Below are 16,870 nucleotides of genomic sequence, written 5' to 3'. Positions count from 1 at the left end.
ACAATTATGGTATCTGTGCTACTCAATCAAGCTCAAGTTTTACTAAATTTATATTAAATAATATTAACATTTATCTCTAAATTAGTTTATTATAAAATATATTCTATAACTAATCTAATGATATTTATTTTATATTATAAATATTTTTTTATATAAATTTAGTCAAAGTTCATATCGTTTAACTCCTTGAAACCTGAGAACTACGTTCTTTTGTGAACGGAGGTAGTATGTCGTTTGGATATTAGTTTTTAGCTCTTAAGAGTCGAGACCTATCTAGCAAACAATTGTACTCTCATTTGCTTTCTTATTATATAGAATATTATTTAAACTTATCAGCATGGTTTATTAGCTATTATACACTATTTTACTCTAATAAGAAAATCAGCAAACAATGTTTTTAAACATCAGCATAAGTCAAATTTCAGCGAAACCAACGGGATCGGTTGGATCTTCAAGACGGCCCATAACTACGAAATGGAATGTAGCAGCCCACGGTGCCACTCTTCCCGGTTTTGCTTCCCTCCAGCTCCAGGCTCCAGCTTCCCATCTCCATTCTCCAATCAAGAACACAAGAACGGGTGTGGCGGAAGCAGCAAGTAATAATCGAAGAAAAACCCACACGGAACCAAGATGAGATACGATCATCGATACACATACATTTTGACTTTTGAACATGCAAGGCAGCAAAAGTGACGTTCACTGCCGCCACCGGCGAAAGCATCAGCTACCTAGCTAGCTCTTCCCGGCTCCGGCGGCAGCCTCCGTGGACTTGCCATGGAGCACGCTGGCGGTCTCAGACCCTGAGCTGTGCTTCTGCTCCGCCGACCAAGACACCGGCGATCCTACTTTCCAGTACTTGCCGTCGCCCCACTTCCCACCACCACCGCCATGGCCACCGCCGCCGTGCACCGACTCCTCGCCGTCGGAGTTGGAGACCGACACGGCCCGCCAGTTGCTCCACACCCTCAGCATGGTGTACAGCAGCGCCACGCACACCACCGCCGAGACCAGCGCGATGCCCGCAACGATCACGACCACCTCCGTGCCCGACAGCCGCCTAGCAGGCGACCGCGGCCCGCACGGTGGCAGCGGCGCGCCGCAGAGCTCGTTGCCGACGAACGACGCCGCCGGGAAGCTCGACAGCCCCGCGGGCACCGCGCCGGAGAGGAGGTTGTCGGAGAGGTTCAGGCGGTGCAGGCTCGTCAGCTGCAGCAGCGAGGACGGTATCTGCCCGTCCAGCCGGTTGGACGACAGGTTCAGCCGCTCCAGCTTCACGAGGCTGCCGAGGGACGCCGGGATCTCGCCGGAGAGCCTGTTCCGGCTCAGGTCCAGTATCACCTGCAGCTCCGAGAGCTGCCCGAGCTCCGGCGGGATCGGACCCTCCAGCGAGTTCTCCGACAGTCTCAGCTCGTACAGCTTGTTGCATTGCTGCAGCGACGGCGGTATGGCGCCGGTGAGGCTGTTCTTGTTCAGGTTCAGGACGTTTAGAGACGTCAGCCTGCCGATCTCCGGCGGGATGCTTCCGGTGAGGTGGTTGTCGCTGAGGGACAGCTTCAGTAGACCCGAGCAGTTGCCCAGCTCCGGCGGGATGCCTCCGGTGAACACATTCCACGACAGGTCGAGCTCGCCTAGTGACCTGAGGCTGCCGAGCCATGCAGGAACGGTGCCCGTCAGGCTGTTCCCGTCGAGCTTCAAATGGGTGAGCTCAACGCAGCTGGAGAGCTCCGCCGGGATGTCGCCGGAGAGGTTGTTGAGCGAAAGGTCAAGCATGCTGAGCCTTGTCAGATTGCCTAGTTCGGCCGGTATCGCACCGGTGAGCCGGTTGCCGCCAAGCTGGAGCCGGACCATGTTCCTCGATCGGGCGACCACCGCTGGAATGACGCCGGAGAAGCTGTTGCTGGTGAGCGCCAGCACGGCGAGGGAGGTCGAGCCGAGGAGAGGGACGAGGCTGCCGGCGAACCGGTTGTGGGAGAAGTTGATCACGGTGAGGTTCTTGAGCTGGAACAGCGACTCCGGCAGGGGGCCCTCGAGGGAGTTGTTGTACAGCGTTACCACGCTGAGCTCGGTGAGCTGCCCGAACGTCTCGGGCAACACGCCGGTAAGCCGGTTGTCTGCCAATGCCAGCGCCTGGAGGCTCCTGCACTCACCGAGGCTCGCCGGAATGGGGCCCGACAGGTCGTTCTGCCGGAGCTGAAGCACGGCCAGGTTCCTGAGGTTCCCAATCCTTTCTGGAATAGGGCCATGGAAGTGATTGCCGAAGAAGTCCACCTCTTCCAAGCTCGTGCAGTTGGTGAGCTCGTCAGGGATGGTTCCGGACATCTGGTTCTCGTAGAGAAACAAGAGCTTCAGCTTCTGAAGCCTGCCGATCTCCGACGGTATTCCACCGGTGAGGCCATTGTGGAATAGAGACAGAATCTCCAGGTTGCTCAGGTTCCCTATCTGTCGCGGCAGGCCGCCGGTGAAGCTGTTGTTGTGCAGAGCGAGGTTGACGAGGCCAGGCAGCCGGTCAATGCCCGGCGGTATCACTCCGGTGAAGCTGTTGTTTGACACGTCGATGGACTGGAGAGCATCGCAGTTGAGCAGCGCCTCGATGCCGCCTTCAAGATTGTTGCCAGCAAGGAACAGGTTCTCCAGCAAGCTTGATGAGTCGCCGGCGCAGAGGTCTTCAGGGATGGCGCCATCAAGGAGATTGCCAGACAGCACAAGGTACTTCAGGTTCTTCAGTTGTGCTGGAGAGATGCTGACCTTTCCAGAAATGTTGTTCATGGATAAGTCCAGAACCTGCAGCTGGCCCAGCCGGTTCAGTTCTGCCGGAATGGCGCCGGTCAGGCTGTTGCCGAGCAGGTTGAGGTATGTCAAGCTGGAAAGGTTGCCGATCTCCACCGGAATCTCACCGGAAAACTGATTGTTTGCTAAATTAAGAGACTGGAGATCACTGAAGCTCCCAAGAAACGAAGGAATGTTGCCTTGCAGCATGTTATCAGACACTGACAGAAAGCGCAAGCTTACGCAGCCAGCAAGCTGCTCCGGGATGCCGCCGGTGAGGGTGTTGTTGTCCAGGGCCAGCTTCTGCAGCTGCTTCAGGTTGCCAAGCTCAGCAGGAATGGTGCCATTCAGCTGGCAGTAGGCCAGGCCGAGCGTCTCCAGCTCCGAGCAGTCGCCCAGTTGCGGCGGGATCTCGCCGTGCAGCCTGTTGTCGCCGATCCTGAGCACCTTGAGGTTCTTGAGAAGACCGAGCTCCGGCGGGATGGTGCCGGTGAGGGAGTTGGAGAAGAGGAGCAGCGTCCTCAGGTTCTCCAGCACGCCAAGCTCCGGCGGGATCGGCCCGGTGAGGGAATTGGAGGACAAGTCAATGGACTCGACGGAGACGAGGCCACTGATCGCCGGCGGTATCACGCCTGACAGGCCGTACCCGGACAGGTTGAGGCCTGTCACAATGCCCACCTCCCCGGGCAGGCATGTAATGCCGTGCCATGAGCACACGTCGGCCTCCAGTGACCAGCCGGAGAGGACGCCTTCAGGGTCAGTGAGGCCGGACTTCACTTCCAAGAGAGCAGCAGGAGCTGTGGCTGGTGTGGCTAAACTTACAGGTGCAAGCAGGATGCAGAAGAGCAGGGATAGACCAGCATGAACACGCGGAGAGAAGCTGTTGCTCTGCTTGATAGCCATTGCTACTGCTAAGATGGTATCATGTAGTTGTGCGAGCTAGAAGGAAGTGTGAGCTTCCAGGGTGCTGCTATGGTGAAGAGGGGATGTCTATATGCTCCACTGCACAGAGCAGTTGCCCAAGCTGCAAAAAGAGGAAAAAAGAGTTGTCAAACAATACCTGCTCTATGTATCACACAGTCAGAGAATGTGTTGGATTCATATACTGAAAATGCAATACAAGCCAAATGAGAAGGTGAAAGCAGTTCAGAAAATAAAATTTCAGATACTGTATCAGAATAATGACCGGCTGACCAGCATAGGTTTCGATAATTCAGGCCTAAGCAACAGGTAGTTTAAAGGCTAATCTTGTTGTTTTGACTTGTTACTTCACCCTCTTCTGTTTGATTTGTTGTGACGAGAGCGAAAAAGGCGCTCGAAATTAGTTAACTATGTGCTTTACAGCGCGTACGTGCTCGAACAGTTCAACTGCCCCCTCGATTTGGTGGCAACAGGACAAGTAGATGATGCTTCCATGCTTTATTTAATAATCTCTTTGCTCAATTTTAGTGACAAAAAAAATAACTATAGCATACTCTGGTCATCATCCCAAACCCAAAGTCAAGCTTCTGACTATGCAACCAAGTAGATGGATGACGTGAAATTTTCTCCTTGGCAGCTAACTGAAAAAATAAAAGTACATAGCTAGGGAACGTGCTACAGGTAATTGAAGGTAAATACAAGTATTTGTACAACCTCCGTGCAGAAAAAAGATTCAATTCTAGATCTAACTTAGCTGAACTAGCTAAAATCTAACCAAATTTATAAATGAAAATATCAATACTTATGATATCAAATAGGTGTACTATGGAAATATATTTCATGATGAATTCAATAACACTTTTGATATCATAAATATTGAATTTTTTTATCAGTTTGATCAAACTTAAAATGGTTTGACTTGTTATTATACTAGAATTCTTTTCGGGGACATAGAGTATTTGATAAGGAAAGAAATAATAACCATCACCTTATGGGATCTACTATGTATCTGAATAAATTGCTGGAAAAGGCCAATCATCAAACAAGCAAGACCCACAAAGGGCCTTTTCAATTATCAGGTCGAGGGAAAGCCAGTTACTTTTGCAGGGGATCGACAGTGACACAATCGAATCAACAGGGGCACAGGAAACAAAGGTGACTCTTGGTTCAAAAAAAAAAGAGAGACAAAGGTGACTGGAAAAAACAAAACAACCCACAGTAACCACTGGCCAGAAGCATGCACGGGGCTCACCAGCTCGCACTTGGCTTTGCTTCCTGCAGTTCAAATGCAGCAACACCCAAGTGATTCCATAGACGGGACGAGTCCATTCAGATAGAGACAGACTGCTATCTGGTTATCCACTAGTGGCCTTCTCAGCTCTCATCATGCACAACGACGCCCTCCTTTCTGGTTCAGCTTTCAGAGTTAAGACCACATAGTGGAGTGCCAGCTTTGTGCAGCCATTTTTCAGTCAGCTGCTCACTCACTGCTTTGGTTAACCCACAATCCTAAGGAATAATAACTACTTCAATGAAAGTTTGTAACTCACTCATTTGGCTAACCCACACCCTACTAATTATGAGAATACAAGATATGAATTAGGTTGGGGTCTCTCTACATTGTTACCTTACCTTGTCTCTTTGGTACAAGTAACACAGAAATAGGTTTTGGAGAAGCAAATATAGAGGTAAAAGTAAAATGAGAAAGTGAATCGGCAGTAACTGAACTTATTGCATGATAAGAAGTAGATAAAAGAACTGAGAGGGCTATATGATCGGATGACTCCAAACCACAACCTACCCGTCCGTTCGGCGACATGAGGACAATGACTTGCGGCTGGTGCAATGGTTGCATCATTGGTCCACGATTGACTTTCTTTGACGTCCGAACAATTTAGTACTGGTGCCTGAAGCCTGATTGATCTGGGTTTGACTTGTGCCTCCTTCACACTGTGATTATTCTTGCTGGCTTGCTTGTACGTTTCTCGCCTGCTCACCCACATGATTCAGAGTTGGATAGGACACGAGTCAAAGGACAATAAATGTGGGTGTTTAAAGCGTGTCATCTGTTCTATCTTATCTCCAAACATAATACTTAATTCAGTGCTTTTTTCTCGAACACGCATGAGCGCTGTGTATCAATAAAATACTTAAGTCAGTGCTAGAAGGAGCAATGTATTTTAATTAAGGGATATTGAAAGATGAGGTATTCTAAACCGAAATCGCGGCGCAAACATTCTTGGACAAATGAATAGTCCATTTAGCATGTGTTAAAATAGTGGAACTGATATTCCATCTCATAGGCATAAACGCAAGAATGCTACCTTCATAACCTTAACCTCAACTAAGAAACACTTACGTGACTACTAAATGAATCATAAAAATGGCTCGTGTTGTTGCAATTAAATCAAACATTCACCTTCCAGCTTGCTGTTCAAGAGAAATTTTGAGAATGCGGTTACCACAGGGAAAAAAAACTGTTCATCATATGCAAACTACAGAAGAAAAAAAAAACAAAGAATTTAAGATACTGCACAAAAAGATAATGTAGTTAATGTCACAGCATGCTAGACAAGTCATCCAAGTTATAGGTAAGGCCTAAGAGGTGCAAAAGGTGCGCTGCTATGTTTGTGCATCCAATTAGGAGTAAGTGACGTGTTGTTCAGTACTTGTACTTCAGTTGTTACTTGTTACCATGATTCCTATCTAGCAAAGGAGGATATAAAACAACAAGTGCATGAGCATGACCTTTGTGTTTTGGTCTTCTGACCGGTGTTCATGGGCACTGTTGGTGCCGTTGTACATAAAACTCTATTCCTTTCTTAATTGAGCGGTTGAGCTCCTACCTTTACTTTCAAAAAAATAAAACTTGTTACAATGATTCAAATCTCTTCAGAATTGCTCTAGGCACCAAGCTCTATCCCTCTTGAATGTCATATGTTTTTCGTTCATGGACTCAAAGAAATGCATTTTTTTAGCAAACATGTCCCATGTCCCTGCGGGAGTTTCATTAAGAGGAAGGACTCATAGAAATGCAAAACAAGCCACAGATAATGATCAGTCAGCGCTAATTGAGGATGCATGGGAATGGTGCTCCAAATGGATACCTGCGGTTCTTCTCTAGTCTAAACTAAATAGATAATTACTATTTAGCAAGCAACAGAGGAGATTCTAGTCTGCAAATCAAAGTGTCAGCATGCATGACCCAAACCCTTTTCCCATGCAGACATGCAGTAGCACACAGCCACACACAACCACCTGCAAATCTACAATCAGCTGCCGAGACAAACTTTCCAGTTGGGAGATGTTGGAAAAGCCGATCTGCTTTCAGAAGAACGAACTGAAACCTGCCGGTGAAACGTTGCGGTCATTGACCCAACACCCAAGCATAGTACCAGGCAGGAGTAGTACCAGTAGGCTAGCAGATTACTAGCTAATAATCTAGCATCTTGCAGGAACGACGACAGCACTTGCATGATGACGAATTGACAGTACTTGTGCGGGAGGGAAAAGGGAAGGAAGGAGATCCACCAACCTGTGGCCAGCTGCAGAGGAGGGCGGGGCGGGCGTACGTCGCGCGCGCGAGTGTCAACGAAGCAATGGATTGAGTTGGGCAGAGATGCGGACGAACGTGACGTCTCGGCATGGCATCTTGAGTTGGAACAGGAGCCGTGCTCGCCGTGCGGCCGCGCACGCTGCATGTCGTCGAGGTCGATCCCATCTCGCTCCTCTGATTTTGTTGAAAGTGATCGCTCCTCTGATTCTCCTGCCGTGTCGATCAGCGCGTGAGTCGCGGGAGATCCGAAGCCGATGTCAGCTTGCGCGTAGGAGGTCAACGGGGGTTGGCAGCAGGCAGGGCTGCGCAGATGTGCAGCTAGCCGTGGACTTCTGCTCCGTTTGCGTTTCCATGCCACGGCGGGGTTGAAGGGGGCGGCCGTCTTTGGGTCGCGGTCGCGGTCGCGGTCGCAGGACAGTCTGTGGCTCCTCTGGCAGGCTGGAGCTTGATGGCCCCCGCTGGTTGTTGGCTCGCTCCGGCTGCAGCGCCATAACGTCGAGCACCTCGCGTGTGGCAGGTGACCGAGACGGCGACCTTGAGAATCACGAGCGGGATGAGAGGCTGGCTGGCAGGGTACTGTACTGCAGGACCGCTAGCTCATTCTTGGACACCACCGGCGAGCGGAGAATGGGTAGGGGAGAAACCCGCTGTGGCGCGCGGCGGCCGTTCGGGCGGCACGGGCACGGCAGCAATAAGCCATTGCCGGCAACCGGCGTGGTCGCCGCGTGGCGAAGTGGTGTGACACGAGGAAAGAGAGCCCCACTCGCCAGGCTATCTATCTAGTGTTGGGCTGGAAAATTCAGTTGAGGTTGGCCCATCGCCCCTCGCCGTGTTTCCTGCTTCTTTTTGGATTGGATGCTTATTACTAGGCCCTTTCGGCCCGTCCATAAAATCCAACTATTATGGTGTGCCTTCGGGCCTCCTTCTGCGCTTTCGGCCCGGTTCCTTCTTGCTGGCCTGGCCGTTGTTGTGTTAGGGCCCCTTAGAGATCTGGTTGAACAAGTCTCTTTTTACTTTGTGGGCTATTTGGTACGCGAAGAGACAAGTGAGAATTCTTTTAAGAGATCTCTGTCCACGCACTGTTTTGTTAAGAATTTCATGTTGGATCTAGAACTTATGAAACAGACAGCTCCTCCAGGGGCAAGTCATCAACACCAGCAAGGCATCAGCTTCGGCAGTGGCAAGAGACTCCTCAGGCATGTTTGTTGGGGCTTCAGTTGTAGTAACTGAAGGTATTTCTGATCGTGAAATCATGGAGGCAGTAGCGTAGAGAGAGCCTTGCACTCGCATCAGATTTGTTGCTAAAAAAATTAGGGTGGCTTGTGATAATATCACAGTTGTTAGAAATATCCAAGGCAAAGGCTTTGGATCTTATGGCCATGTAATTCAAGAGATCAAGGCACGAGGAGACAGTTTCACTTCAGTTGAGTTTGTTCATGAAGGTCGGATGTCTAATGGGGATGCTTATAGGCTAGCAAGAGACTCCCTGTATGAGACAATTGGTAGACATGTTTGGCTTATCAGTCCGCCGAAAGGCGTGTGTACTTCTTATTCTCAGACTGGTTAATAAAGTTTGAGATTCTCAAAAAAAAAGGTCTCTTTTTTAAAAAAAAAGATTTGAGATTCTCTTAAAAAAGATTTGAGTGTCTATTTTACTAGCAAATATATATGTTATTAACCGTCTCCATTAATACTTTACTGGAGGCGGGCACTGTAACTTGACCACCTCAGTTAATGTGTTATTAACCGAGGCGGCCTCTGTTGCATTGCCCGTCTCCATTGTTCCTACAGCTCTAAATGCATAACCAGCGACTCTTTCTTCCTCCTCGTGACTCCTCCAATTTGTTGGGTTTTGAGATCCAAAACCTTAAAAATTAAGCAAAAAAATTTTTTTGGGGGGGTGTCTTGATTTGTTTAAGGAGAACACATTAGAAGGTTAGAACATACTTTTCGAATATTATTTCCTCTACTTCTTCCCATTTTGGGCCTCTTTAGATTTAGATCTAGATTTATCTTATGTGCTCACCTCATTATAAAATCTAGCCGTCTCGATTAGAATCTTTGTAACTTACATAAAAAAAAAGAAAAAAAAATCGAGCACCAGCCTTTTGTTATCAACATCTACTACATCGGAGCATGTATTTTATTTACCTCCTCTCCATACATGTATGTTTATACAAAGAGAAAAACCGAAGAGAGAGTGAGAGACATTTCATTTCCCGCGGCCATATATATATACAAATAAGACGACACACGTACGTATACACACAAGATACAGATTAACAGATATACCATATGTTCTCAAAGACTGACGATCGAGAGCCTGTGGCAGGCTAGAAGACAGATCGAAGACACACATCTTAGCTAGGTGGTGGGCATGGTGAGTGCTGAGGGCAGGGGCAGCATGTTCTGCTTGTTCTCCCTGACGACGGTGACGGGGCAGGCGGCGTGGTTGACCACGTAGGTGCTGACGCTTCCCATGAGAACCCTCTTAACCGTGCTGAGGCCTCTGTTGCCGACGACCAGCCACTGCAGGGGCACCTTGTGGACGGCCTCCGTGAGCTTCCTGCCGGGGTCGCCCCACATCACCTTGGCCAAGACGTGGACGCCTCTCTCGGCGGCGGCCCGCGCCAGGACCTCCATCGTCTCCCCGTCCGGCGCCACGCCGTAGATGTTTCCCACCCGCGGGTCCGACAGCTCCACCAGAGGGATCAGCGCTGACGACACGACATAGACATGAACTGATTGATTGATGATGATGAATTGATGATCATATATATAACAGGGCAGAGGCAGATGATGACGGAGAGATAATATAATTGTGGTGACTGATGGTGGCGTATATATGGATGTATATATGATATTGATAACGTACGTGATCCGTCGTGCTCCCAGAGATGCGCCACGCCTTGCTCGTACTGGTACGAGGTCTTGACGTGGATGAGGATGAGCCGGTCGCCGGGCGCCGCAAGGTTCGCCGCCGCCCACCGCAGCGCGTTCTTGCTGCACGACGAGAAGTCCACCGCAACGCCGATGTTCCTTCCGCTTCCGGTCCCGGCCATGGCCATGGCCATGCCGATGACGATCCAAGTGGCCAACCTAGCTAGGCTAGCTATACTATAGCTTGTTCCACTTCAGCTTCGAGAAGAGAACTACCAAGGCGATCATCAGATCGTATATATATAGACGGCTCAGGAGGGAGCCTCAACAAATTCAAAGTGCCTTGTTTGTGTGCTTCATCGATCAGTCTTTCAGGATTCCTTCCCCATTCCGACCGTCGCCACGCCACTTGCCGGCCGGATTCCGATTCCTTACCGGCGTTTCTAGTCGGATCCCGCGGCGACGCGGTTCGCCGATCTCAGCGCCAGCGGGATTGCGGAGTAGGATGAGCTGAGCGTTGCGCAAAAAGTGGCCGCAATCTAAAGACGGGAGGAATTGGATTCTGCACTATGCGTGTGTACTACTCGAAGTGTGTGTGTGTGTTTTTTTTTTTTGACGCAACTGGAGCCTGTAGGGGGCCTACAGAAATTTAGGCCTTGTTAAGTCCCAATTAAAAAAATTTCATTCGCATCGAATATTTAGACGTATGTATGGAATATTAAATATAAATAAAAAATAAATTAATTATACAGTTTAGTTGAAAATTACTAGACGGATCTTTTAAGCCTAGTTAGTGTATGATTAGCCTTAAGTGCTACAGTACATGTGCTAATGATAGACTAAACACCCTTTCCGACATCCTACGAAATATCCGATGTGACACCTAAAATTTTTTCCCTCTCCAACTAAGGCCTTGTTTAGTTCCGAAAAAATTTCGGATTTCACTATTGTAGCACTTTCGTTTTTATTTGACAAATATTGTCCAATCATAAACTGACTAGGTCAAAAGATTCGTCTCGCGATTTACAGACAAACTGTGTAATTAGTTTTTGTTTTCGTCTATATTTAATACTTCATGCATGTGCCGCAAGATTCGATGTGACGGGGAATCTTGAAAACTTTTTGGATTTCGGGGTGAACTAAGGCCTTGTTTAGATCCAAATTTTTTTTGATCTTGACACTGTAGCACTTTCGTTTTTATTTGACAAACATTGTCCAATCATGGAGTAACTAGGCTCAAAAGATTCATCTCGTGATTTACAGTGCAATTAGTTTTTGTTTTCATCTATATTTAATGCTCCATGCATATACCGTAAGATTCGATGTGACGAGAAATCTTGAAAAGTTTTTGGTTTTTAGGATGAACTAAACAAAGCCTAAACAAGGCCTTATTGAAAGAAGTGAAGTTTTTACAAATGGTTAAACAAGAGGGAAAGAAAGAAGAAGGTACTTCAAGAGACAGAGAAAGAAACAAAGAAAATTAAGTGGATTATAGCAAATTTTCGATCCATAAATCAAAAGTTGCAACAAATCTAGACCTAACCTTTAGGGTAATGATCTTCATCTCTTTCATGAACAGAGCTTTGGCCATTTCTGGATTTTGTTGTATACCCTTGAAGATGATGTGATTCCTTAGCTGTCCAGGTGGACTAGCACATTAAAATTGTAACCGAGTTTGGTTTCTGATCTGCTGAATTGCCAAAAAGATATTATTTCTTGCATGGATCGTGACCCCAGTCTTGTTCCAGCACTGGGTGGCAAATGGGCATGCAAGGAAAAGAGGCTCCATATAGTTTCTTCAATTGCATCCATGCAAAGAGCACATTGAAATGAATCCTGCTGCATGTTCCTTCTTCTTATAATGTTCCTTGTACTCCAGTCTATCCTTCGATAACAGTCAAAAGAAAACTTTATGGTTGGGTTGATAAAAGTTTTCCCTAACCACTTAAAAACTCGAGGAGTTAATTTGTTTGTGGCCCATTAGAAATCTGTAAGATTTTGAGGTTGAGAAATTTCCCCATTCAGAGGACCACATATCTTGCTGATCATTTAAAACATACTCATTTGTGAATTCTGGAACAGTTTTAAGTTAAAAGGCCTCATCAGAGAGCTAGCTTAAACAATTCTTGCAGTGACTGCTGAGAGAAGAACTAGTACAGAGAAGCTTTACGTTGGCGGTGGAATTTAATTTTTACACTGAACCGAACCGCTTGTAGAAATAAATTTCAGGCGGTTCAGTTATATGAACTGTCTGTAGAAATAAATTTCTACATACGGTTCTCAGTTACCTGACTGTGAAAAAGTTTATTTTCACAAGCCACCAAAGCAGGCAGTTCATCAATCCGCCTGTAGAAAGGGGTTGCGAACCGCTTTTATAGTACATTTGTGTACTAGTGCTGGTATCTGGTAATTGTTATTACTCGCAGTATGCTATATTGCTTTACTGATTAAACTACGGTGCATATTTGTTAGCTTTCAGCGATGAGAGATCGTCGTCGCATGCTGCTATGTGGTGACTTCGACAAACAAACGGGTTTTTGGAAGAAGCGACTTCTATTAATTTGCCAAGTGGTTACGGATAATCTGAATCTGTTTACATGAATTATTACACTCCTGACTCCCCACCGGTTACCAATGCTTTTTGAAGTTTAATTTGTCAGTATTTATCGGTACATTTACTTTAATTATATATACATAAAAAAACACACGCATAGATTCTCCTTCAAAAGTAATTTTGGAATACCGTACAAACTACTGCATGCATGCATGCATGTCACCGCTATATTCCATGAGAAAACATTTATCAAAGTTGCACCTAGGATTACAATGGTGATTACCGTCGGTATCAACCGGCAGCAAGAGGGCTGGCAGCGGCGATAGGAATGTGCGGCTTCGCAACTCCAACACTTTTGCAAATTTTGTTTGGTAAATATTATTATTTACCAAATCTCAAAACGATATAGAGAGGGAACAAAAAGGGCATCTTCAAGTGTTTGGCAATTTTGACTTGGCAAAAAAAATTCTACTGGTTCCGGAGATCAACGAAGAAGCATCAGATTGTCAGCTTGCTAAAAGCGCTCTCATGTAGAATGTCAAGCCTATTCCAGGCACACATAAATATCAAGAAAGAAGGAGAATTTGCCGAGGTACACTTAAAAATAAAAAGTTATCAAATATACCCTTCTCAACTCATAAGTTTACAAAATGAAGAGAACTTCATATTCCTCTAGTAAAAGATATAATCGGCTCTAGTAAACAAAAAAATAGATATGGACTCTACTATAAATTTTTAAATTTTAGAAAGCTAACATTATAAATTACTGTTAGAGAAGAATAAAATTTATAGTTACTATTTCTTTTATTAACTTGTTAGATCTATTAGTTTAGCAAGTAAAATTATACCAAACTCCTAAAATACTCAACTTTGAGAATAGCTTATAACAATAAAATGATTTTAAAGACAAATCATATTTTGCTTCTGCTAAAATAAAATTGTTTTTCGTGTGAAACAAAATTATTAATTCAGTTTTACCGGTACTGACCTTTTTAGCAAAAAATTTCGACGGTCGAACGATTTCCAAAGCTGCTCTACCGGGCGGCTGACAATATATTTATTTTAGATCCTGGAGGCATAAAATATATATTTTTAAATCTCTTCCCACGAGAAAATATCTTTACATACAAGAAACAAAAAAAAAACCTAAGAAAGGAGCCGTCGGGACGCGGGAAGGAGTAATTTGGAGATGTGTTCTCACACATGTAGGCTGGCCAATGGGCCCAATGCGCGCAGGCCGGCCCACTCTTGAGGCCTTGTTCAGTTGAGGGAAATTTTTGGTTTTGGCTACTGTAGCACTTTCGTTTGTTTGTGACAAATATTATCCAATTATGGACTAACTAGACTCAAAAGATTCGGCTCGCGAATTACAGGTAAACTGTGTAATCAATATTTGTTTTTGTCTATGTTTAATACTTCATGCATGTGCCACAAGATTCGATGTGACGGGAAATCTTGAAATTTTTTGGGAACTAAACAAGGCCTGAGGTCCCGACTCATTTTGTTATGTTTCCTACCTACTCAATCCATTCTAAATATTTGTCAAAAAAATCCATTCTAAATTATAGAGTCCATTCACTGGTTTAAAAAACCATGATTAAAAATGTATATAAAATAGAGAGATTTACTTGTATGGTCCTAAAAAAAATATCTCTTCCTTGGATGGCCTCATTTTTTTTTAACCCTCAAACGAACTTTCATTCCTTCTATGACATTCCGTTCGTTTTCAGCACTTAATGGTGTTAAGTGGAGAGTAAAAAGACCAAATGCCCCTGGCGTCAAAATTTTTTGCAAAGTTTAATTTGTTTCTTGTATATTTTGAGTAATAGTAAACAAATAAATTGACAATTTAGATACTATAACAGTGCATATTTGGATCATAATAAATATTTGGACAGCATTATAGTACAATACAATATGTGCTCAAAAATTTCATTTATACAAGAAACAAATCAAACTTTGTGAAAAAAAAAACATGCTAGAGGCATTATAGTCTTTTTACCATACAAGGAAGAGACATTTTTTTGAGAGCCATACAAGTAAATCTCTCTATAAAATATCACTTCTTTTGTCGTAATTTGGTTTATTAATAAAAGTTTTAAAAAAGACTTAAATTTGATTGTAAAAAAAATTGTACATTTTTTTAATAAAACAAGTGATTAAATTTAAAATAGAAAAAAATTAAATATCTTATATAATTTAAAAGACGGAGGTAGGATATGTTTTCCTTTCCTACGACTCCTACTCCTTCAAACGTTACGTCCGTACGACACCAAGTCGCTGTCGAAGTCGACCTAGGCGACCCCAATCCCATATATAGCAGATCTCGGTAGGGTGCCGTGGGCTTTCATCAGGTTAGGGCTTTTGCGTGTATGTAGCTGACAAAAACGAAAAGACAAGAGGAGATACACACGATCTCGATCGATACGCGACTTGGGTACGTATACGTTGGCACGCCGATCGATCGTCGGCAAAAAGCAGCTCGACTGGCAGCAGCAGCTGCTTCAGTAGAAGCATGGCAGCTGCACAGGAGCAAGAAAATCCCGGCTGCGATTCCGGCACGTGGCTCGCGTGCATGCTCTGCTGTGTCCTCCTCCCAGCCGTGATCGCCACGATCGTCACCCTCATCGTTCTCAGCTGCATCTCCAAGGACCCCGTGTACTCGGTCACCGTCACCGGCGTCGCCGGCCTGGACGCGGCAGCGGCGGCGTCGTCGTCGTCGTTACTGTCGCCGGTGTTCAACGTCACGGTCCGCATCGACAACGGCCGCGGGCGGCTGTCGGACGCGGCGTGCATCGAGAGGCTGTCGACCGTGGCGGTGTCGTACGGGGACGCGGTCCTCGCCGCCGCCGGGGGATCCGTGCCGCGGTTCTGCGCCAAGGACGGCAAGGTGAGGGAGCGCCGCGCCACGGCGTGGGGCCGGCGCGTGGACCTGCCGCCGTTCCTGCGGGACCAGCTCGCCGGCGAGCTCGCCGCGGGGGAGGCGGCCTTCGACGTCAAGGTGACCACGCCGGCCATGGACTACTTCCGCGGCGACACGGTGTTCGTCTGCAGCCAGGCCAAGATCGGAGGAGGTCCGGCTCCGTGCCGGAAGGAGACCGTCTATCATCAGGAGCAAGCTAATAATAATCCAGGATCTACCGGTTGAGGATTTAATTTGTTGCAGGGCTTGCCACGGACGTCGTCGTCGTCGTAGACGCATAACTACTTTCGGATGCTCTTTTTTGCAAAAAAAAGAAAAAGTTACATGCATAGAGGTCTATTATATATCATGACTTATAGTATCTTCTTGTGTCTAATAATATATCTCATATAAAAAAACGTCTGTTTTATTATTGCCGAGTGAATTGAAATTCATTTTACTGTAGACCAATATATATATTTTATTAGGTATAAATCACTTCAATACCTTTGTTGCTGCCCCTTTTTCTCGTCTTCATGCGTTTGCTCCTCTGCTAGGCAACTTCCGCACGCGCACTTCGATCCAGTGAAACCAAACGTTATTATGACTCAGTGAAACCAAACGTTATTATGATTCTAAGACTCTGTTTGGTTCCCCTTGCTAAATTTAAGCTAGCTAAACTTTAGTTAGTTTCAAACACATCGACTAAAACGAGTTAAAATAGTTTAGTTCTATTAGTCATCCAAAAGTAGTTAAAATAATTTTAGCTAGCTAAAATTTAGCAAGAGAACTAGACGGGGCCTAAGTCGCTTCCCATGACCACGCATAAGAGGTGATTCTTAGATAGAACATGGAAACAACACCGCCCTTCAATTTTTTGGAGGCCCGAGGCGAAACAAAAATATGGGTCCCTTTATTCATACAATAATTTTAGTTTTGAGAAGTTTCTTTTAGCTGATACTACGATCACAGGCATAGTAAACACTTGCTAAAATAAACACTGGTTGCACTAATGTGTACAACTGCATATTCAGCTTCTATATGTATAACTCAATCTCTGAAACCTGAACCACCGCCAAATACTAATACTACTGTGTGTTGCATACTTGGGGTGGGCCCTGCCTAACTGGGGGGCCAGGGCGGCCGCCTGCGTCTAGGGCGGGGCCTGCATGAAAGGAGTTTTTTCCTCATCATAGCATGATTCTAGCTTTCCTCGTCACTCCTTTGCTTCTTCTCCCCTCCTCCAAGTAACCGCTCTTTCCCACATCCATTGTGCCAGTGGCCTCCTCCT

The 16,870-nt window shown here is 45.9% G+C and overlaps 2 protein-coding genes across 2 annotated transcripts; both read right to left on the bottom strand.

Moving 5' to 3' along the window:
• Positions 395–7,915, bottom strand: LOC8080943 (LRR receptor-like serine/threonine-protein kinase GSO1). The gene is made up of 3 exons (XM_002439317.2): positions 7,223–7,915; positions 5,489–5,676; positions 395–3,790 (listed from the first exon to the last, which is right to left on the bottom strand). The coding sequence occupies exon 3, from the start codon at positions 3,667–3,669 to the stop codon at positions 733–735; it is 2,937 nt and encodes a 978-aa protein (XP_002439362.1). The 5' UTR covers positions 3,670–3,790; positions 5,489–5,676; positions 7,223–7,915; the 3' UTR covers positions 395–732.
• Positions 9,355–10,565, bottom strand: LOC8072702 (universal stress protein PHOS32). Its single transcript, XM_002439316.2, has 2 exons — positions 10,119–10,565; positions 9,355–9,960 (listed from the first exon to the last, which is right to left on the bottom strand). Exons 1-2 carry the CDS (start codon positions 10,315–10,317, stop codon positions 9,608–9,610), a joined length of 552 nt encoding a protein of 183 aa, XP_002439361.2. The 5' UTR covers positions 10,318–10,565; the 3' UTR covers positions 9,355–9,607.

This window comes from Sorghum bicolor, chromosome 9 (genome assembly GCF_000003195.3).
Source record: "Sorghum bicolor cultivar BTx623 chromosome 9, Sorghum_bicolor_NCBIv3, whole genome shotgun sequence".
Taxonomy (NCBI): Eukaryota; Viridiplantae; Streptophyta; class Magnoliopsida; order Poales; family Poaceae; genus Sorghum; species Sorghum bicolor.
This window is presented reverse-complemented; position numbering and strand designations above follow the sequence as displayed.